Source organism: Ambystoma mexicanum, chromosome 11, assembly GCF_040938575.1.
Source record: "Ambystoma mexicanum isolate Mex_15411 chromosome 11, UKY_AmexF1_1, whole genome shotgun sequence".
Lineage (NCBI taxonomy): Eukaryota > Metazoa > Chordata > Amphibia > Caudata > Ambystomatidae > Ambystoma > Ambystoma mexicanum.
This window is the reverse complement of record NC_090934.1, coordinates 1,100,078,754-1,100,101,956: the sequence shown is the minus strand read 5'-3', so window position 1 is coordinate 1,100,101,956 and position 23,203 is coordinate 1,100,078,754. Positions and strand designations below refer to the sequence as shown.

At 48.1% G+C, this 23,203-nt stretch overlaps 1 protein-coding gene across 10 annotated transcripts in view; it reads left to right on the top strand.

The window, feature by feature from the left end:
- Positions 1–23,203, top strand: part of HERC1 (HECT and RLD domain containing E3 ubiquitin protein ligase family member 1) — a 3,379,312-nt gene that overhangs the window by 3,338,611 nt on the left and 17,498 nt on the right. For all 10 annotated transcript variants that reach the window (XM_069624399.1, XM_069624403.1, XM_069624396.1 and 7 more), the window contains exon 77: positions 9,171–9,476. In XM_069624399.1, coding sequence (XP_069480500.1) covers positions 9,171–9,476 — 306 coding nt within the window. The remainder of the gene's footprint in view (positions 1–9,170; positions 9,477–23,203) is intronic.

Genomic DNA, 23,203 nt, shown 5'->3' with positions numbered 1-23,203 from the left:
TACATTTGGTCATATCTTTAATGAGGAGGGACACACTGTCCCTTTTGGCCTTCAGTCTGTTACAGAGGGAGTCATTGGAGACTTCGCAAAGAATGATGTTGTCGTCAACCTGGCTTTCGATCATTGGGACACCAATGGCTTTGATATATTGCCAGAGTTGACTTTATAAAAAGTGTTCCCTTCATTTCGGCACAGGTCAGTGTTCCATTCAGTGTACCTTAGCAAAGGCAGCAGTAGAATGCTGGGCGATTACTGCCCTTTCAGTGCCCATGGTGCAACATGACTTAACTCACATCCTGGAGCTGGGTCTACCCAAGGAGGAGACCCTCTTCTAGTTTAGCATTGCCATTTTGGTCCTGGCCCCCTCAGTCTGGATAAAGCCTGCTTCAGCAGTGGATTGGACTCTGTTTCTGTCTACCTACCCTGATCCTGGTAGTCGGGTGGTTCGGGCATCTACTGCTGGCGCAGAGGAGTCCACTTTCTCTATATTGAGGAGGCACATGGGGATGGAGGTACAGTGAGAAGGAAATGGTCAGTGGATCGAAGGGAGGGGGGGAGTAGAAAGAGAGAAGGGAGGAGAGATAAGGGGGAGCAAGAACATGGAGGGATTTGAAGACAAGGCAGAGAAAGTTAAATTTAAGCTGGGAGTGAAATGGTAGCCAGCCAAGGTGAGAGAGCGAAGTAGAAATGGAGTCACGGGAGGTAAGGAGACATAGGGTACCAACAGCAGAGTGGTAGATGGATTTAATTTGATGGATAATCAAATCGTAATGTGAACAAATCCCAGGAGTTAGACAAATGGTGTCCTGCGACACCCAAACCAGTTTAAGCAAGTATCACGCATAGTAATCAGCCTACACACGTGTTTCGACCCTCTGGGTCTTTATCCAGGCAAACCAACCTGCTTCACTAATCACTATAATCTTCTCCAATACGTGAGAAAGTGCTGGTGAACAAAATCAAATGAGGTGTGCCCTGCCTCAAGCAAAGTCTGATTTATGCACTGAAAGCGGTCCGTTTGTACATGAATAAAATGACCATTGAATTATATGAAACACGACATTCACACGGGAGAGTCCTGTCATCTGATAAAATTCCAACCATTATGGTATGGGCTTGTGTCGCTGGAACAGTTTAGCAGTGTGAAGACGGAAGTACCATTCTAAATCTGGGAGATCCCTGGAAGTACAGTTTCCAGTAGCATGTGTACATCACCTTTCGGCTTGCACGGGGCAGTGAGTGGGGTTTATTGATTTTAAATGGGCAGGTCAGAAGTGAAATTCCTAGCCATCCAGAATGGCATAGTGATAAGAGAAGCATTGTTGATCACATCTTTTTAACTGAAAAGCTTTTTCATAGATGCAATCAGTTTCTGATTGTGGCTAGTGCAGACAGTGCAGACAGGGATGTTAACTGGTAATTTGAGTGTGACTTTAAATCAATCACATAAGTCCATGTGTACCAACTTATCTATTAATCAGAAGAAAAAACGAATCTCATGGAAACCCATGGTTCTAACTAAATTTAATGATGTAATCATAGATTTGTGGTACTCATCTACGTTTCAATTCAAACTATTGGCCTTTTCTGTGGAATTGTTTTCCGCATTTATTAATCAAAAGGTGATAAAAGTTTATAGTGGCAAATACAACAGTGAGGTGCAATGCAGGAAGAGAAAAATGAGAAAGGAGGTAAAAGTAATAAGAGAAGGCCCTGCTGAAATATTAATGCAAATTAAGTTAATAAAGAAAGTTAAACAAAAATATAAAAATTGTTGAAGTCTGATAGATTTATGTTAGCCCAACAAAATGGTGAGCAAATGCTAGGGATTTTAGTCAAGCATGATGCTAGGAACTTGTGGGTCCTGATTCTTTGATGTAGAGATGCAGAGTTGACATGGAGTTCCCACTTTCGGGAGCCATATAACACTACCTCCACAGAGTCCTTTGTATCTAGTTATGAGGGCAGTTGGGATCTGAATTTGTCTATAGGGACTATTTTGGGTTTGCTTCACTCCTCTTCAGACTCTCGTGCTCCGGGACTGAATGGATTGTGCAACAAACTAATGAAAATTGCACCGGATTTTTGGGCCGCTTTCACTTTTTAAGAATGTGATATTAACTAGGTCTATCCCAGACTCCTGGAAGATTTCTACCATAGTCCATATTTTCAAAAAGGAGGATTGTTTCTCCCCATTCAGCTACCATCCAATAGACCTTCTGGACTCATAGAGTAACGTTTTTTTCAATGCTGTTAAGAGATTGGAGAATAGATTGTAACCTCTAACCGTCTAAATTCCAGACAGGGTTCAGGAGAGGCATAGCAACAGATTCTAATGGCATAGTGATTAATGGGTTAATAGAGTGGGCTGGTTTGAAAGATGTGGATCCTCTGTTCATGGCTTTTGAAATGATGGACAGGCACCGTCTTAGGACAAATTTAAAAAGTTGGAATTTTCCAGAACCCCTTTTAACTATTTTGGTGCACATTCATGAAAATACTAGACTTCAGAGACTTGCTTTGGACCAGGCCGGAGGAGAGTCACCAAGACCCATACCTAATCCACCTGGGCACCCGGATTTGGAAACGGGCCTGCAAAACCGCAAACTGGCCGACCCCTAGTCCCCGCAGATTCCAATAGCTGCAATCATGTCAACCAGACCATAAGGCCAGAAAGCGATAAGGAACATATGGGAACCTTTTGGCATTGCCACCTTGGGAGATCTTGTGCATTCTTAAGTTCACCGAACTGCAGGAAACCACGGGGATACCGTCAGGTCAATTCCTCCTACACGGAGCAGTAGTGAGCAGACTTTCCAAACGATGGCCAGAGATGGAGGCCTTAGACACCGGGCACGAAGCCATCGAGAACCTGCTGAGCGTGGCAGAGGGAGGCCACGAGACTTCAAGGCTCTACGAGACCCTAAAATGGGAACAAGAACTTGGCACGATGTTCGAGGACAATGAATGGGAGGTCGTTACACAATACCATAAAAAGGTATCCAGAAACGCCCGCTTCCAGCTCATACAATTCTACATCATCCATAGGGCTTACCTCACTCCAGACATCTCCAGATTTAGCAGTGCGGGCGCTGCAGTGTGCCCCAAATGCCAAGAACCCTCGGTTGGAATGACCCACATGTTCTGGGGATGCCCGGCAATTCAAGCATTCTGAAAACAGATCCACGCCAAGGCAGCCGAAGCAGACATAACACTAGACATGCAATCCCCCAAAGCTTGCATCCTGGGCCGATACCAGGCCATTGAACAGACTCAAGAACCTAATGTATATCCTAGCAAAAAGAAGAATTGCTATGGCCTGGAAATGCCCCAAAACCCCCAGCGTTGCAACGTGGTGGGGAGGACCTCCGCAGATGGACCACAGCCGAAACGGGGGCCTGGGAGTTAGCACAGAGACAGCAAAAAATAGACACCTCTGAAAATTTATTACAGTGGGTGGCCCTCACGGGTGACCCTGTTCCGCACGAAGGAAGATAGCTCAACCGATGGAGACCCGGACAGTCCACGCTAACCCTGGGTGTACACAAACTGCAGCACACTGTTACGAACTTGGTCTATTTGGAAGGGAGGGGGGGGGGAGTTATCGCCAATACGCAATTGTCTTAGAAATGATACTGTTTGTATTGTTATTGAAAAATAAAAAAATATTTAATAAAATACTAGACTTAGAGTGAGACCAGACAGTTTCGGGGGAAATCCCCACAGCGATAGGATGAAGGCAGGGGTGTGTCTTGGCCCCCTGCCTTTTTAATTTGTATATCTCGGACCTGGGTGAAACCTTAGAACAGGCTTATTTTGTTCCTCCAAAAATGTGTAAGGTAAAATGTCCATGGCTCGGATATGCAGATGATGTCCTAATCATGGACAGAACCCAAGTAGGACTGCAGCGACTGCTAAATTGTTTCTATGGTTAAGCCACTGAGAAAAAATTGAAAGTTAATTTGTCCGAATCTATGCTCTAACAAAGTTTGAAGGTTTTGAAGTTCAATTGGACCCTCTGAGGAAATCAGTTGGATGTTGCTCAATCCATTGAATACTTGAGTTTTATACTGGTAACGTTAGAGCCTCCAACATAGTAGCTATTCAGGACTAATTAATTTGATAGAGGGACTCAATTTTGTTCAGAAATGTCTTGTATTGCTTGAAAATACTGTTGCTTTACACTGACCCCAGTGGTCACTTTTTATAATTAAAAACTTCTCTATTCACTATGGTACGGAGACCAATTTGTTTTCTGAATTGTCTGATTTTAAAAAAATGGAAAGGAGAATATGGAGGAAACCTCTAAATTTGCCTAGCTGTGTGCATATGCTAATTTTCTTATGCGTTAGGATTAATGTCTATGAGGTGTGTTGTAATATGGATGCCTTAGCGCTATACAGAAAGATAATATTGCCAGCACCATACTGCAGCCAGTACTACTTGCTTGGGATTGAAATGGAGTCTTCACTTTTTGGCTGCTTATCTAATTTTAAATAGAAATATCACAGGGCACTTGCGAAAGAGAATATCAGTTTGGACCTATTAACAACCTGATTGCTGCAAAAAGGAAATTTTAGGATTCAGACTGGTTTAACACATGTGATAAGCGGTGCCTATGTAAACTGTTTGGTGACTTGTATAGGGGAAATAAATATAGAGGTACACAGCCAGTCTGCATTTCGCAGTGCCCATGGACGAGTGAGGAGAACATTTATAGAATAAGGTTGACCCCCATTTATACCAGGGAGGTTCTCTTTTTGAGAAGGAAATGTCTGAACAATCTATGTAGGTTTTGCCATTCTCGAGTGGAATCATTGAGACATCTTTTTATTTTGTGCCCTGTTTTACAACAGAAAAGGGAACTTCCGTTACAACATATGTTCATGATGGGGTTTATTTGAATGAACCCTCTTTTTGGTTTAGGGTACTAGAGGGTTGTTCAACCTCTTTGATAAATACACTGTATCCTTTTTAAAAGATCTAAATGTGGTGGAGATTGCCTAGACCCTTTGCAATCATGTATTCATTGTAAAGATGGCTTTTGCGTAAAAGTTTTTGACTGTATTTTCTCTTTTTAATGGAATTGAATGTGTTTATGGATTATTGTGGATTTATTGTATTTTGTATTAATTTTTGTGACCGATTAATGTTATTATGATTGTTTTTTATTTTAAGTGTACAAAATTTTTATAAACTAATAAAATAAAAAGAACCATTTTTTAAATAATTGCACGCATTCATTGTTTGCTCAGGACACCTGCTTTGGTCCCTCCTGGCTTTCATTATTTAGGTGTTGGTTCCTCACTTTTGTCCCTCCTCCGAATTCTGCTTTGGGAGCCTTTCTCGGGTGAGGAATCTGTGAGTGGATGGAAACCATAGCAGAACAAATAACTCATCTTCGGTAATGTTCTTTCTGGTGGATGATTCCTTCCTACCACAGATTCTGTCAGCCGCATCTTGTTAACAGAATGCTCATAACCTGTGGCCATTCTGAGGCTTCTTAACGTCTGAGTATGGGGGAACCCATGACATCACATCCAGAGTCATAGGCACCAACAATGCAGAGCAGGATTGCAGTGCACACCCTATGGCAGAAAACCTTTCCAAAGTCACACTTGCACCTGGAGGTAGTTTCTAAGAGGTATCGTCTGTGGGCAGAAAGGCTAATCCACCAGATAGAACATTACCTTAGATACAAAAAGGTCAATTGGTACACTTAGTATAGTTGCGCAAGGGAGAGGAAGAGGGAAGAGAAAAGGAACATTACCATCATGGTGATCCTGAAACACTGCTATGTGCTTCTTTCCACTCTTATCGTTACCCAATGCCTCATTACTATTCAGCATTTTCATAAATAGGGGAATGATTATGATGTACTGAGACGCCACTGGCAAGTTCGTAGACGTGTGCTTGTGCTGTAACACATTTCTACATCGGTATGTTTTTTCCAAATGGAGTTTTATTTGATTCTATAACAAGAACCATATTCAAGATTATTCACTCATCAAAATTGGCTTACTTTTTATCAAACGAAGACAGAAAGGTAGAAAGGTAAAGAGCTCTCCTCAAACCGCATCCAGTTATTACAGAAAAGGATTAACCCATACCCCCCCCCCCCCCCCCCCCGCCCTTAACCCTTGTCCTTAACCCACCACCAGCAGAACAGAACACTGCCCCTTACAGCCTGCAGTCATGAATATAAGGACATGGTTTTTGTCTAAATCTCTCAAACACTACCTCTAGCTTCTTTGCCTCTACCAGATTAGCAATCATTGAAGCCAGTGGACTGCTTTCTGCCTCCCTCTTGTAAATCACTACTAGATTTCTCTAGAGAAGGAAGCCATTCCAATTGCAGGTGTTTAGGGAAATGATGTAGTAATGTCGTTAAATTTCTAATATCAGATACGTTTCACATTTCCCAATAACTCCCTGTGGTTTGGCAAGTAAGAACGTTTCCAGTGGGTGAAGTTGTGTGTCATATGAGGTAATTGACTTAGGCAATCATCCTCCTCGTGTGTCCCAAAAAGAGCAATTATGAGACTCCATTCTCTTTGAATTCCCTGAACTCCCTTCCCATGCCAGGATTTCTTTCCATAATATTTTAGAGTAACTACAGACCCACCACATGTGGCAATATGTCCTTCCTTCGCCGCAACCTCCACAAGAGAGTGGCTTGAGTCCAAAAACATCTTAGCATGTATCTTACATTGTGAGGCGATGGAGTACTTCCATGCTCTACAGCACATAGTTCCAGAGTCCCCCACCCCTGATATTTTTCTCTGTCTCTTTTCCATCGTGATATGACCTACTGCGCATGATAGTTCCATTTCAGGATCAGCCCCTTTGTGGTCCCATGGCCATGTCATGTAAAAGCCTGTCAAAGGTAGTAAGATCTCTATTGAACTGGCTCACCCACCTAGGTTCAGTATTTACCTCCTTGGGCTGTAGATAAAGAAAAACAATATGGGTCTAATATTCAGCCCCTTCTCCAATCGGGTCTTGCTAATAAACTTGCCTTTCTCCCACAGCTGGCCCACTCGTTCTAGGCCTGCTACATACCAGTTCTTGAACCTTTATGGTTCTTGGATAAGGTCTCTGATTGGGTGGCGCCCAGATAGTTAAATGGGGATGGCTAGGTAGACACTCAAATGTTTTTTTGCCTTTTCTTCCAGTGGTCCCATACCGGTTGGTTACAAAACCTCCCACCAAGATGTTACACCAGGACCCAGAGCCACTCTCCCATGTGACTGGCACCGGAACTTCATTCTCCTAGTCAACCCATTGCTTATCTAATTCTGCAAGCAAGTGTTGCATTAGCACCCTCATTTGTGCTGCTCTATAGCATTCTTTAAGGTACAGACACCTGCTCCCCCTCCTCTTTTGGGTGTATCAATGAGGTGTAAGACAACACTAGGTTTTTTATTTTTCATGGGAAACCCCTATGTTCCAAACATCCTTTATCTGCAGTTTAGATCTCTTAACGTCTTTCCACAAAAAACTTCCTTGCAATTCTGCTTCCGAGTCGCCTGCTTTTTTTCCATGTTTTTCTTCCAGATGTTTTAAAGCCTTGCCTGCTTCATCTTGGCAGGTGATCCTATAATCATCGCCTTGAAACTCAAAAGACAGAGAAAGGGGGAAGCCCCAATTGTATCTGATATTGTGTTCTCAGCCATTCTGTAAACTGGCTACACCCCCTTTGTTTGATCCGTGTTAAAGCTGATCAATCCTGAAGCACATGAATCCTGAACCCTTCATATTCAAATTCACCTCTCCCTCTTGTATTTGCTAACATTTCTGATTTCTCCCTGAAATAATGGCATTTTGACAGTTTTGTTCCAGAGCCCCCAGGTGAACCTTCACCCTGATGCACTCTGTTAAAGGAGGCTTACTTCCTGCCTAGGCCATTCACAATTCCTTGTACCGTCTTTTCCAGTTCCTGTAGGCTCTCACCATCCTTCTCCGACATTCCTTGTCTGTGGAGGTTGCAGCGTCTTTCACAGTTCTCCAGGTCATGCACTTTCAGGGATCATTCAGTCTCCTCCAACAAAACTTTCAAACACACGTTGAATTTAATTTCAAGAAAGCCCCCCACCAGCTGGTTATTTTCCAGTGCCTCTACTTTATCTTTCTCCTTGTCCATTTGCGACCTTGTGGTATCCTCTTCGGCCGTTGCTCGCAGTGAGAAGGACAAATCACTTTGCCCCATCCCATTATTCTGCCCACTTTCCTTTTTCTGCAAAAAAGTCTAGGTTTGTTCAGGTACCCTGCTGCCTCCTGTGATTGTGTGGACTACCCCACTGATGATTTAGTCTTTGCAAACATCTATGGAGAAGGGGCCTTGGATTGGGGAGAAAGATCAGAGGCGGTACTCTGTGTTTTGGCACAGCCATTTTGGCGCTAGCCGTTTCAGCTCGGCGCCTTTGGCTCAGGTCCCATTTAGTCAACCCAAGAACAGAAAAATGCAGTTCTTTGGTTGATAGTATATTTAAGAAAACACTAGCCGCTCAGTACATGGAGCTGTCCTGTGAGTGAACACTCCTTGCATAAATAGGTTGCTGTGTCCCTCAAAAATAACTTGCAGGACACAGCAACCTACTTGTGCGTGGAGTGTTCACTCAAAAGACAGTTCCATGTACTGAGCGGCTTATGTTTGCTTAAATATACAGTGAACCAAAGCACTGCATTGTTCTGTGCTTCTGTTGACAATATATTTTAGCAAACATAAATATCTCGCCACACAAGTTTCTGCACCCTCCTGGCCTTGTCCAACAGGCTGTGCCAAAAGGGTTGCGCCGGAATATCAGGCTTCAGATCAGAGGGCACCCATTGCATCCCCTAATGGTCTCCCCCCACCCCCACCCAGATGTATGTTTCGTTCAGCTTCTCAACTCAGTTGCCACCCTAGATGAAGTCACTGAATGTTTCTGGGATCTGAAACCATAGATCGTATATGCCCAGGTAATAACACACTGGTCGTGTATCACCCTTTGGGAAAAATTGTGCATTTTTGTGTTTATTCGAAAATCATTTCCTATAACTCATATGTGCTTTATATGTATTCCCTGATTATTTGGGTCTAAAGAGCTGTTCTGTGCACACACTGTTGCATTACAGTTTAATGGGTCTTGATTGGATGATCGTCAGCTCTGCTGTATTTTCCCTTTTAGGTTGCTGCTGTGCGAGAAGGAATGTCTTGGATAGTGCCTGTTCCTTTGCTGTCTCTTCTCACTGCAAAGCAATTGGAACAAATGGTATGTGGGATGCCAGAGATCTCAGTTGATGTCCTGAAAAAGGTTGTACGTTACAGAGAAGTTGATGAACAACATCAGTTGGTGCAGTGGTTCTGGCAGACACTGGAAGAATTTTCAAATGAGGAGAGAGTTCTTTTTATGAGATTTGTGTCTGGACGATCCCGACTGCCGGCCAACACCGCTGACATCTCTCAACGATTCCAAATAATGAAGGTTGATAGGGTAAGTTTTTGTATCCTCTAGTATCTGATTGTAATAACTTATTTCTGTTATTTGGTGGTTCAGAAAGCCTTCATAACGGAACCAGTGACCAATGTGTTTCTGTTGTGACAGCGGAGAGATCAACATATGACTCAAAACCAATGAAAATGTCACTTCACTTTTTATCTTGTTGAGTGAGAGATTAGGGTTGACTGAACCAACAGTCGCAGCGCCATCAGCCATACAAGCCACAGTTTGGTATCACTCCACTTAGGACTGTGGTTCCCTCCCTCCCATTAGTTCAGGAATGCCGCCTGGATGGCGGTCGGTCAACCACAGTATCTGGTTTTTTATAGTGTCCCAAACTCTTCTATCTTGGCTCTTTGTGTTTATTGACTGCTTCAGAAGTTCTCGGGGTCTCTCGTTGGAACTACTGATTTCTATTACCAAGTATCATCACACTGTGCTCCTGGGCTATCCAAAAGGGTTCTGCTGTCAGATGCTGCAACAAGAGATGGACCCCAGGGTACTCCCCGTTTTCCCTACCCATTTGGTCTTCGCAGTCAAATCTCTCTCATGTTGCAGTTCTCTCATGTCTTCCCTTGTTCTGGACCCTTCTTGACTACTTTAGGACTGCCCGCTCAGGCCTTAAATGCTACCACAGCCCCTCTCTTACACTCAGCACTCCTCCTTTTTGCTCCTGCTCCTAGTCTTCACCAGCCTCTGCTGGTTGTTTTTTCACTTCTTTATCTCCATCTCTCCCACTTCTTTCTCCTCTATTTGATGTTCCTCCTCCGCTCCATTCTATGTCTATAGATCTTTCATCGTGTGTGTGTGTGTGTGTGTGTGTGTGTGTGTGTTAGACATTGGGCTTGTGAGCAGGAGATTTGCAGCATGTGTGCCCTTATTAGAAGCTGGTGTTCAGATTAGCTGGCACCAGAGCACGCTACAATTCCCCCATGTGGTATGTTTTCTGAAAATATACCCCCCAAACTCCCTGCGAGTCCACTTGTGCTGCAGTCCGCCTCCCAGATCCACACACAAATGGCATCCACTATCTGTGCCACCTGATAATACATTCACAAATGGGGCATTTCAGGTGCCACTGGTTTTTAATTTCTGCCTGCACATCGCATGTTATGGACTATGGTGTGGATCCCCTTGAACTATGAGGGCCATAACAAACAAGGCTAGGGGGTGCAAGGATCCCCCATATATCACCTCCATAGCAAAAATCAAGGTGTTTGTCTGCGGAATTGCCATCTGGTAAGGGTGTAGAAGCCCTGGCTTTGTTGTTTTTGATTAATTAATAAACTGATGCAGGGAATTCCATCTGTTAGGATGGATTTCCAAACTCAGCCCTAGTGGGAGGATTTTGGGAGGCCACCCTATTATGTTGAACAGGGAAAACACCAAGAGGTTAACTAAACCCAATCACAGTGAGTAGCAGAGCGGTCAATGATTCGCCTCAGGAAGGGTGAAAGTGGTCTGGGGCTACAGTGAGTCTACATAGAGCTACACCATTAAGACAGGTAAGTATATGAAAATAGAATGATGCATTCGGTCTTTAGTGTACACACTATCCAGATACAAATAATAAACAAATATTGTCACACAACAGCCTTATAAAACACACATATCCACCCTTGTGAGAGGTCGATTAGCATTTGATACAATGACCATTGCAACACAGACATATTTAGGTAAGTTCATATAGGAATAGCAGTGCCAGTGGTTCTGAATAAGAGTTGCAAAGTTATTAAAAAAAGTTAAAGTTCAGGTAAGTACTCCACTCAATACTAGGATAGGCCTAGGGAAGTATCCATAACCCAGGTCCACCACCAAAGGTCAGGTAAGAGTGAGTTAAGGCCAGGACTTTATGCCTAATGTGACCCTATGGGGGATGGGTGGTGTGGGAGTGAGCAGAAACAGGTATGTTAACTTACCCCACCTGACTCCAATTCTTCCAGAGACCACTGCAGGTTCTCCAGAATCGGTTGGGGACACAATCTTCTGTGCTTGGTCCACTCGAGGAAGCCCTAGGGGTCGCAGATGCAGAGGTCGCTTTTGCCACAAGCTGAAAATCTGCAAAGTTCCAAGGCTCGGAATGATGGACGTCTGCAGCGAGTTAGCTCAGCAGAGAGCTGCTCAGTCCACCATTTGGTGTAGGGACCCTGGTCGAAGCACCAGCAATGGCCTTCTTGAGCTCAAGACACAGGAGCAGGGCTTCGCCGGGACAACACTGGAGTCAATGCTGGGCAGCTGCAGGGGGTGTATTCCGGTCATCAGCGGCCTACTCTTCTTTGAAAAGTCTTAGTTCCAATGATGATCTGTCGAACAGTCACTGGAGTCCTTCTTTTATCCAAGAATCGGGCTGGGAGCAAGCCCACCATTGGTAAGGATCTTCCCCATTCAAACAGCCAGTGGTTATCCAATCATGGATAGCCATTGGTCACCACATACCTTTACAAGATTCTATTGCGTCGACAGGGATTCCAGAGAGTGTAATTATTATTCTCCAGCATGGGTCTGGCATGGATTCACATGCAAACCCTCCCTACTGTCCCTGTGCGGCTCTTCTTGGTCATACTGCTACTTTACGTGATACCAAATCTGAAGATGGCTGCCAGAGGAGGGGCTTAGGTAGATGGCAATCATTGGCTGGGGGCAGTCTGACCCAGAGTACAGTGATTGGTTTAGAGGAGAAAAACTGTTACGTGGAAGTGAAACTGTTTTTTCTTTTACCGGGTATTCCCGGCCTGCCGATGTGGAATATTCATGAGCATGTGAATCCATGCCAGACCCATGCTGGAGAATAATAATTACACCCACACAGTACCGGACCACTCAGTCAAAAGTATTGTAGCTTGCTTTAAAGTTGAGTCACTCATCAGCAGTTCAGCTTCATTTGCGTCTCTTATCACACACATTTGAACAATTTTTGTTCCAGCTCTAACCATAAAATGTTACTGCTTGCAACCTTGGCTTCAACACAGACCGGCCTTGTATCGGTCTCCCCAACTCACCGGCTGTGTTGATTTTACTCAAGCAGCTTTGTTCGTGGAGACAAAGACTGTACCGCAGTGACCGGTGATTCTCCCCGACCTTGATTACTGACACGGGAGGGCCCCGGCTATCTCGGACACACAATGCAGGATTCTTCAGTCTGGTTTCCTGGTCTTATGCTTTCTATTCTCAAGTTCTCGGGAAAGTAACGGTACCTTGTCAAAAAGGGCAAGCAAATTTCCCTCCTTGCGATCCCCTTCGGTTTTTCTGTCTTTCCTCTTGCTCAGCTGCCTTCTTGAAACTGCTGTTTCCTCGTGTGCTTGGCCTCACTCAGAGGGTGCTCTCGTGCTCCACCTTTTATCCGTGTGGGGAAGTGCAATGGAAGTCAGGTGTGTGTGTGTGATGGTCAGTAATAGTCTGACCTCCCCTGACCATTGTATTGGGACACGTCCGGTATACTGCTTGGGTGTTAGTCTGTTTTCTCTCATAGCGGGCTGTCCGTGAGAAAGTGTTTGTGTTGTAAAAAGCGGCGCAAGGGGGGGATGTAGAGTTCCTAAATATCCTACCTAGTCGGATGTGGTAAAGGTGTTACAGGGACAGGAATACTGCATCCCACTCCCTGAAGTCCCCTCGCCTAGGTGATCCTCCTGCACTGGTCCACCCCCAGGAACTGGATCCAAAAGCCAGGTGGCCAGTACACGGCCATCGATGACAGATACCCAGGGACTAGTGAGTGGGACACCTTGTGGTTTCTCACAGCATTGGGCGCGTCCTCTGGTGTGGGAATGCCCCGCTGAGGCCCCGCATTCCGGAGCCTCACATCAGTCCCTTTTTCCGCACGGTGTCGGACCTGGCAGCCAGCGCAAGGACCTTTTTTAGCTTTCCGCTTGCTCCCCATTTGTTTTTTCATTTCTTATTTCACTTCCCTTCGGTGCCTCACCTCCACGGCGCATTTCGGCCGCAGGAGGATTCACAAGGTGTGACTCCTGCGACCGCTCGTTCCCAGCCTCGGACCCCTATGCACTCTGTCTTGAGTGTTTGCGGCCCGACCACAGCTGGGACTCATGTACAGCCTGCAGTGCTCGGTCACATGGCTTTGAAGAATGTCATGGTGGAGGGAGATCTTCCATACTTCTCCCCCTCTCCACATTAAGGACTTTGTCACCGGGACCTCTCTTCAAGACAAGGTAGGCCCTCTGTTCTGCATGGCACCACAGCGCGGAGACTCCTTACCAGGGTTCCTCGCATTCAGGTTCTGGCAGGCCCGAGGCCTCTATGGCTCCCGGCTCCCAAGCCGAAGGGCCTAGGGGCTCTTCTGGGCGGTCCGGGGACAGACCTCAGCCCTTCCAGGCTACCGGCCCCCAAGCTGAGGGATCCAGGAGCCCTACCAGGTTGTCCTCAGATGGATGATCAGGCTCGTTCTCTCCTATCCCAGGGGGTAAGGGCTCATCGAGTGCAACCTCCAAGAGTCGTTCCTTGGCTAGATACAGCATGGTTACTTGCACAGGTGCCGAGGGCTCCCACCCTACCAGAGCTTGCTCTCAGGCAGTCCCCCAGGGTGCTTCGACTACCGGACATCCGACTGTGGGCTCAGCGCCTACCAGAGGGCTCTCTGAGGTCGACGTCTCGGCTTCGGGTGCAAGACCCAAGCTGTATCCTCTTGTGTCGGAGTCCTCTCTTGGCTAAGGGCCTTTGCGCCCTCCCATCCAGGGCTTGGTGCAAGGCTTCTAAATGGCACAGCGGTATGTGGCAGAGCCTGCCAGGCAGACGGTCATCTTGGATCCGACTCAGTGTTTTTGCCCATCAAATGTGCTTTTGCAGGACGATTCCAGCCCCCTTACCTCTGAAAGCGGCAGCGGACCATATGATGCAGGTTTTGTGTCCCCACAATGCTACACCTACCCATCACAGCTGCATGCCCCAGGCGCCTCAGCGCTTTGACCAGGAGCAGAGGCCCAGCGCCTCAGAGGGCAGGGGTCGTAGGGACACGGCAGCTAGTGAGGGCCACTTCTTCGAACGCTTCCTTTTCCTCATGGGTTCCCCTCAGATGAAGGGGCTCCTGAAGGACATTGTGAAGGAGGTTATCCCCCAGGTGGTGCCGCCTCGGCCCCCTCCCCTGGGTGGTACTCCTGTTCACCGGCTCTCCCGGTGCCAGTCCCTCCTCTGGTTCAGACCCTAAAGGTCGTGCAGACCCCTCCACCTCCTGTACCACCAACACCTCCCCCTCAACAGCTGTTGGACGTGTCTGCAGCTCCAGTCTTTGGGGGACCCCCTGGCACCTGTGTCCCAGGAGCCGGATTCCCCTCGGCCAGTGAAAAAGGGGGTTGAGGGGGGGTGAAAATGACGATGACACTCAGGATGATGAGCCCTCGGCATCCGATAAGGCCTTTCATGACTGCCTCCAGGGCTTGGCAGATTTCTTCGGGGTCTCTCTTCCTGAGGAAGTCCCCCAGGAGTCGGGGGTACTTGCAGAGGTCTTGGGCAAACGCTCGATGTGCTGCAGGTGGCGCAGAAGGTCTGAGAGAAGCCCTGGGCCAATGCCCAGATAAACAAGACGTTGGACACCAGGTTTAGACTGGCGGACGGGGAGCCAATTCTCCTTGCCTCCCATCCACAGCCCCATTCCTCTGTGGTGGCAGCAGCCTCTTTATATTCTAAACCATTGTCGTCTTCGTCTTGCTCCATCGGAGCCACCTCCAGTTGCCTCTCCAGGGAGGACAAAGGTCTCAAATCCTTGGGAAAGTGCTGTTATTCCATCTCAGGACTGCATCTACGGCAGGCCAACACAGACACCCTCTTGGCTGCGGTTAACCAGAAGCTGTGGCGAGAGCTCTGGAATTTCTGCCCGACCTCCCTTCGGACAAACAAGCCTCCTTCAAGGCAGGTCTGGCAGAAGCCTCGGCCATTGCGCAGGACCTCATTGAGTCTTCGCTCTCCCACATTGACACAATCAGCAGAGGGCTGTGTCTTGGGGTTGAGATGAGAAGCATGGCCTGGATGCATACCACAATGTTTTCATCTGACGTGCAGGATAACAAATTTACGAAGAAGAAAACCTCCACTCAAACCGCCAAGTCCTTAGCCATCCTGACAAAGCCAGGTCAAAAATCCTTACCTCAGTCTCAGGGTAGGGCCGAGTTCAAACCCTGATCCTTCTCCAGCTTCAAGGGGTTTAGAGACTGCAGTATACAGAGGCCTGACAGGTCACCCAGGGACAACAGAAGGAAGCTACAGAGGACTTTGGGTGGGTTTCACCCTCTGTTATGGAGAATTCTCATTTATGGCTAATTTCACCTACCTAGTGAGTCTTTCAGCAGCTTTGTTGGATTTCTCGGGTTTATTTTTTTCCACCTGGTAAGAGTGTGAGCCTTTTTCCCTCTCTTACAGTGTATTTCTTTGTGTGCTGTACTTTTTGTGCTCATGGGCTATGGAGTGTCACCAACTCCCTAGGCATCATCTTTTTACTTGTGTCACACAGAACCTTTAGTGCAGTGACACAGGGATGTCTTTTAGACTTCCCTTTGAACTCCAGTTCTGGGGATGACTACTGTCCCCCAGAAACATGTAAAGTCACCATTGCCTTTACTAGTCCTTTTTAAAATACAGATCCAGTACAAGCCACCTTACAATGGAGTACTGGAAGGGAATATCTTTCCCCTGTCCTTCTGTAAACTCAACGGGCACTTTGTGTCCCCCTTCCCGATCGACATGGCTGGTGGCAGTGGTGACTATCATTTTTACACGGATTCCCGTGTTGAGATTTCTGGCTGCGGTGACAGACGTGAACGTAAAACCTGCTACCATATAATTTTTATTTTGGGTCCTAGCGTGGTTTTTCGCCATTTCGTGTTGGAAAGGTCTTTCTTGTTGTTTGCTTTTCACGCCAAACCAGGTTTGGTTTCCGTGTTCGCCGTCCTTTGGCGGGCTTCTGCAAAGAGGCCCTCCTTTGGCGCCTGGGTGTCTAGGTGGGCTGAATGTGAGGGAGGGGTTTAGTAACCCCCCCTGCACAGGGTCTCCTTGGAGACCCAAGTCGCACTTTGTGTCCATTGGCTGAGGTAGTTGGCTGGGCTGGACAACCCCCCTGCTGTGTGATTGACAGCCAGGCTGTGTGAATGGGGGATTTTGGCATAAAAGGCAGGACTCTTGGGCTGGAAGTCGGAGTTGCCACTGGAACTACAAGAACCGAAGAGAAGTGGAGAAGAAGTCGGCTGCTGCAACTCCTGGATCCCGGTGAAGCCCTGCTGCAGTCCTGAGCTATCTACCCTTCAACGACAGAGAAGATCCAGTCCGGAGTCTTCTTCCCTTGAGCATGGTGGGATTAACCAGCTCACCACCTACAGCCAGAGAATCCTCTTCTGGATCGAAATCGCTGCACTAAGCTGTAGTGGTCCGGATAGCCATCAGAAGAGCCCTCTCCTGTTTTTAAGGAGCACACCTTTTATTCATCGTTGCTTTGCTGCTGCTGACTTCATCCCTGGGTAGTGCGGATCACTCCAGATGTCGTCCTTCTTGTCCCCACGACTGAAGCTTCAGGAACCGCAAGTCTGCAGGAACTACCAGGAACAACTGCTGTAGCACCAGCTTTCTTCATAAAAGGTACTGTGTCCATTTGGTCGTTCTCTCTGTTCGACCTTGAGGAATCGGGGTGAACCCTTTTCCTTTCCGAAGGCTTGTCTTTTCTTTCTTCCATCCTATAACTTTTGCCTCCCTTTGACAATATCCAGTACTCCTGGCAACGGTAATCTTGAACTGTTCTCACCGTGTGATCCTCGACAACAGAGCCCCTGCTCCATCTGACACTGGCGCAGGCCTGTTGACTTTTATCTGCCTCTTAGAACACGTCCTCTGATTCTATTGCCTTGACAAAAGTATTGCCTATGATTTTTATCCACTATTCCCTTGTTTTAATTCTATGTGGTAAGTGTGTTTGACTACGGTTACATTTCTTCCCGCGGGTACGTTTTCCTTTCGTAAGACTGAACTGTCATTACTGTCAAAAAGTGATCGCGTATGAACCCACAGTAACGTCTTTGTTTTGAAACACTGGTCTGTCAAATCCTAATGTACTTACCTTGAATTGAACTGAACAAAAGGAATTGGTTGTGTGTAGTATATTTACAGTGTAGTTCTATTTAATAGAGTGAAGTGTTTTGTGAACAGATGGTTTAAAAATGAATGTACTTATATTTTTTAACCAGAAACCTTGAGTCAGTGTTTGCTTGAGTCACAGTAATTGTAGTCCTTTATGTAATCCCTGTTACTGCTCATTTGCTCTTGAGATAAGACTGGCTGCTCAGCCATCGCTACCACTTTACTGTGTAGTACAGGCTTGTATCAAAGGTGAAATTGTACTATCACTTGTAGTCTTAATCGTATGTAGTGGTCCCTAAGGGGTACTGCATATGATTCTGCCTAACATCCTCCTCCTCCTCTGCCCCCAGCTCTTACACCAAAAAGTAGTGATGTCAGGGTTGAGGAACACTGCATGCCTGTGGGGGGCCGCTAGGCTCTTTTCCAGGACACCTGGAACCCTTCAGGAACCTGTGGATCCTATCATTAGTTTCCACAAGCTTCAGCCTTCCTCTTCCTATGACTCTGTCATCCTGTCCTACTCGTCAGATCGGGTCCCCGGCTCTTTTACTGGAGGTCCTTTCGTTCTTGGAGATGCAAGCAATAGAACCAGTTCCTTTTCTAGACAGGGGCTTTGGTTACTATTCCAGGATTTTGTGGTACCCAAAAACAACCAGGCTGTCCTGAGGGTAGTCCTGGACCTGTCATTTATAAATCTGTTTTTACTGCTGGAACGCTTCAAGAAGATTACTCTCCCGCACCTAGCCGGGTCTCTGTGTGCAGGGGACTGGATGTGTTCCCTGGAACTCAAGGATGCATACCTGCCTGTACCCATATATCAACCGCATTGGAAGTACCTGCAGTTCACAATGCTTCGGCCTCAGCTCGGCCCCTTGTGTATTCAAGAAGTTGATGAATGTAGAGGCGGGCCTTCTCCGCTTGGAGGGCCTTCACCTGTACCCTTATCTGGATGACTGGGCGACTGGGTGAGGGCAGGGTCACCCGAAGCAGTGGTGCACTCCTGCCAGAGATTGGCGGATACCCTTCATCAGCTGGGGTATTCCCTCAACCTGAGGAAATCAGTTATGCCCGTCTCAGGATCTTGTCTTCCCATGGGCTCGTTGGAACACTACTGTTCAGTGGGTGTTCCCCTCGCCAGAGAGGCTGATGTCCCTCCCTCAGACGGTGGGGAACTTTCTGATCAACTCGACCACCTCGACATGGTGGTTCCAGCACATTCTGGGCCTGATGGCCTCCTTCTTGCTAACTGTTCCACATGCCTGTCTCAAGATGAGGTGCCTCCAGCTCCACCTGGCAGCCAATTGTGCTCAGCAGACAGGGCCTCAGTTGGACTGGATACCAATTCCACAGCTCCTTTTGCCCGATCTTTGCTGGTGGCTGATGGATGGCAATATTTCAGTGGGAGCCTCGTTCACCCGACCGGACCCTACCCTGGTGGTGACCTTTGACTCCTCTCTTTCGGGCTGGGGGGCTATTCTGGACGGCTATGCGATTAATGGAGCATGGTCCAGGACGGATGCCCTCCTACATATCAATCTGCTCGAGCTCAGGGCAGTGGGCCTGGCCCTCAAGGCGTTTTTGCCCCTAATTGGGGACAAGTTGGTTCTGGTCAGGACGGACAATTCTACTAGGATGTTTTACCTGACCAAGCAGGGTGGCACCCGTTCCCCGGTCCTATGCATGAAGGCGGTTTCGATCTGGGAATGGGCCCTTACAGAGAGGATTTGGATTTTGGCTGTCCACCTGACAGCAATGTAGAAGCAGATCAGCTGATTCGCTTGGGGTTCAACACCTACAAGTGGGAGTTGCACAATTACTCCTTGTTGCCCCTGTTCCAGTGTTGGCGGTTCGCGGACCTGGGCTTGTTTGCATCTCCCCTGAATGCCAAGTGCCCCCAGTTTGCCTCATGAGCATGTTGGGGGTCACTGGGAGACACCTTCCAGATCTGCTGGCACAGCCGCAGGTGTTGCCCATTCCCGGCCGCCACTCTGCTCCAGTGGACCCTCTGCAAGTTCCGGGCTTCCGTGGGCTGCAGCCTCATCCTGGTTGCCCCCCATTGGCCTTCGATAACCTGGTTTTCCGATCTGCTGCAGTTGTGCTCCCAGGGTACCGTCCATCTTCCGATCCCCAGCAGGGGGTTCCTGACTCAGCAGGGTTGGGCAGTGAAAGATCCGAATATCAGCTGAGGCTTCAGCATACTCAATTTTCTGATGAGAACAGGGACATCATTCAGCAGGCCAGGAGGCACTCGACTTGGTCCCAGTATAAAGGCAAATGGACTATGTTCTGCCATTGGGCTCGCAACAAGTGGCTGGACCCTGTCTCCTGTCCTCTGGATGAGGTACTGGCCTTTTCAGCACAACTGGCTCGTTCAGGAGTTCAGGTGGATGCTTGCCGCACATATTTGGTGGCCATAGGGGCTTAAGAGAATTCCCCCGAGCGTGTGTTTTCGACAGCCAACCCAATGGTTAAGGCCCATCTTAAGCGGTTGTTTAGACGTTTCCTCCAGTGCATAGGTCGCATCCGGTCTGGGACCTCAATGTGGTTCTTGGAGCTTTGCAACTCAAGCCTTGCGAGCCGATGGCATCTGTGGACATGTGCTTGGTGACGTTAAAGACGGTTTTATTGGTGGCTCTCACCTCTGCGTGCAGGTTTAGTGAGCTGCAGGCATTGTCTTCATGCAAACCCTTCACCACGTTTCACAACGAATAGGTAATCTTAATAAGGTAATCTTGCGCACTCACCCAAACTTTAGAGCCAAGGGGGCAACTGGGCTTGGGAACGTCTTGTGACAAGAGTGTTTTTGTTTTTGTAGTCGATTTATCCTTGTTGTCCCAACACAGCTCTACACATCGCTCAAGGGGTATCGTTATCCACCAACTTCTCCACCCCTTCCTCCCCAAGTTCGGTGGTGAGTCACTGCACAACACTGCACAGGCTTTTGGTGGCAAGTGGTATAGTGGTATGGGGTACACAGCAGAGAGACAAGGTGCTTCCGCAGAGTCCCAGGTAAGCGTTACAGTTCCTGGGCATCCGTCTCAACACGGTTGCATGCCTGGCTACCCCCTCGGAGGTTCAGCGCCTGACGGCGGCAAAAACCGCAACAGTACAAGCAACAAGTCGCTGGTGGCCATGATGTCCTCCTGAATCCACCTCATTCCCTTTTGCAGGTTCCAGATGAGGCCTCTTCAAGAGTTTCTAGATGCAAAGTGGCCGCAGGTCACGGGCACTTGGACAGACAAGATTGCCCCCACCCAAGAGTTTGTGCAAGTTCTACGATGGTGGGGAGTACGCCCACATCTCACGCAAGGAGCTTCCTTTCAGGCCCCATCCCACCGTACCAGGCCACCGTCAACACAGATGCCTCCTTGGAAGGGTGTGGTCCCACACCGGACAGTCGCACGTCAGAGGCCTTTGGCTCCTGGAGGAAAAAGACCTCAACATCAACGTCTTGGTGCTCTGGGCAGTCATCTGGGCCCTCAAATCATTCCAACCTCTACTGTGGGAGAAGGTGGTGCGGATCTTCACAGACAACACCACCACCATGTTCTACATCCGGAAGCAGGGCGGGAAGCGCTCCCCTGCGCTCTCCCTTGAAGCCCAGGCCATCTGGCACTGGGCCATTCTTCAGGACTTGTTCCTCGTCCCCTTTCACTTGGCGGGCACCAAGAACACCATTGCAGACTCGCTCAGCATAGAGCTGCGGTCCTGCCGCGAGTGGGAACTTTCATCAGGCTCAAGTGTCCCTTCTCTTCTGCAAATGGGGTCAACCCCAGATCGACCTCTTGGCGACAGCGGCCAACGTGCCAGAGGTTCGCCAGCTGTTTTCCTCAACCAAGGAGCCTGAGGAATGCCTTCTCATTTCCATTGTACGGGCTATCCCTGTACGCCTTCCCTCCAATCCCGCCCCTGCGGCCTGTGATCAACACACTCAGACATTGCCATTGCAGGGTGATGCTCATTGCTCCAGCATGGCCTCGGCAGATCTGGTACCCGGACCTGCTCTGTATGTCAGTGGCTCCACCCATATGGCTGCCTCCACTTCACGATCTTCTCTCCAGAGAGAATGGAGCAATACTGCACCACGACCCAGCATCACTGAGCCTCATGGCCTGACTCCTGCAAGCCTATAATTTGGCCATTATTCCCTAATGCTGGAATGCAAGAAGATCCTAGCTAAGGCCAGATCTTGCTCTACCTTGTTGTGCTATGGCCACAAATGGAAACACTTCACAGTGTGGTGCAGGACACAGAAGTTTTACGCTGCTGCAAATTCCAGCTCCACAGCCCATTCCGTACTTGCTTTCGGTGTCCAAGACTGGCCTGGCTCACGCCTACATCACGGTGCATCTAGCTGCCATTTCCCGGTACTCCCTATGGTTGCACCAGCTCGTCAAGGAGTTCCTCAAAGGCCTTTTCAGGACTTTTCCTCCAGCTTGGGAGCTCAATGTGGTTTTTACCAAGCTCATGGGGGCCCCATTTGAACCAATGCATCAGGCCGCTCTGAAGTTTCTCTCGTGGAAGATGGCTTTCCTAGTGGCCATCACCTTGGCCAGGCGGGTCAAGGAGATCCAGGCCCTCTCTTGCAAGCAGCCTTACTTGTCCTTCTACGCTACAAGGGTGGTGCTGTGGACCCACCCCACCTTTATGCCGAAGGTTGTGATGCTGGAAATGCATTGGAGGGACTGGGCCTCCATATCCTTGTCCTATATTGCTTTATCATGTATGTTCTGTCTTGTTTTCCACGCAGGAGTTCATGTGGGCTCCTGGCGGTGCGGCTCTTCCTCTTTTTGGTTTGGTGAACAAACCGTTGGGATACCCTTATGGCACCCATAGGTGGGAGTACGACCCTGTACTCCTAGTGTATGTTTTTGGGCACCTGTGCATGGACCACAGAGCAGGGTTGGGCTGGTAGCAGCTGCATGCTGAATTTGACAGGTGCTCTGAGTGTCCTCCATTTTGGGAAACCCAGGCCCTGCCATTGGAATCAGTTGATTCCTGATAGGAAACAAGATGGCCCCTGTGGCCTCTTGCTTTCTATTGCCTGTTGCCTTGTATTCCCGAGGCCCGGGGAAGCCCTGACTCTGTCCCTTCCCCCTGACTGTCGGTTGGGTGGAAGTACCATATATGGTAGTGTGGGGAAGTCCTGGCCAGACTGGCTGGAGCCTTCCGAATGACTATGTTGTGGGTACGCCCGTCGGTTGGGACCTGGGTGAATGGAGTGTGTGACGAATACGCATTTCATGTTATGGGTGTCTAGTATTTGACACAATGACTGAGATAGCCCTGCCTGCAACTGGGATGAATGCAGTGTGGAGTGCTGAATGGCAGAGTGCTTTTCCGAATCCGCGTTCCGTGTTTTGAGTGTCTAGATGGAGAAGTATGGCCTGAATTCACTGTGAGCCTGATTGGCTGTCTGACTGCCTGAATGCCCTTCTGAATGATTGGTTGCCTGAGTGTGACCCAGCAGAGTGAATGGGAGATCAACAGTATATCTGGGGGCCTCTCACTGATGGAAATCGTTCAGAAGCTGGCATGGATTCACATGCAATCCCTCTCTCCTTCCCCTCTGTGGCTCTTTTTGGTTCATAATGCCACTTTACTTGTTTAGCAAATCTGAAGATGGCTACCAGGGATGGACCTTAGGGAGG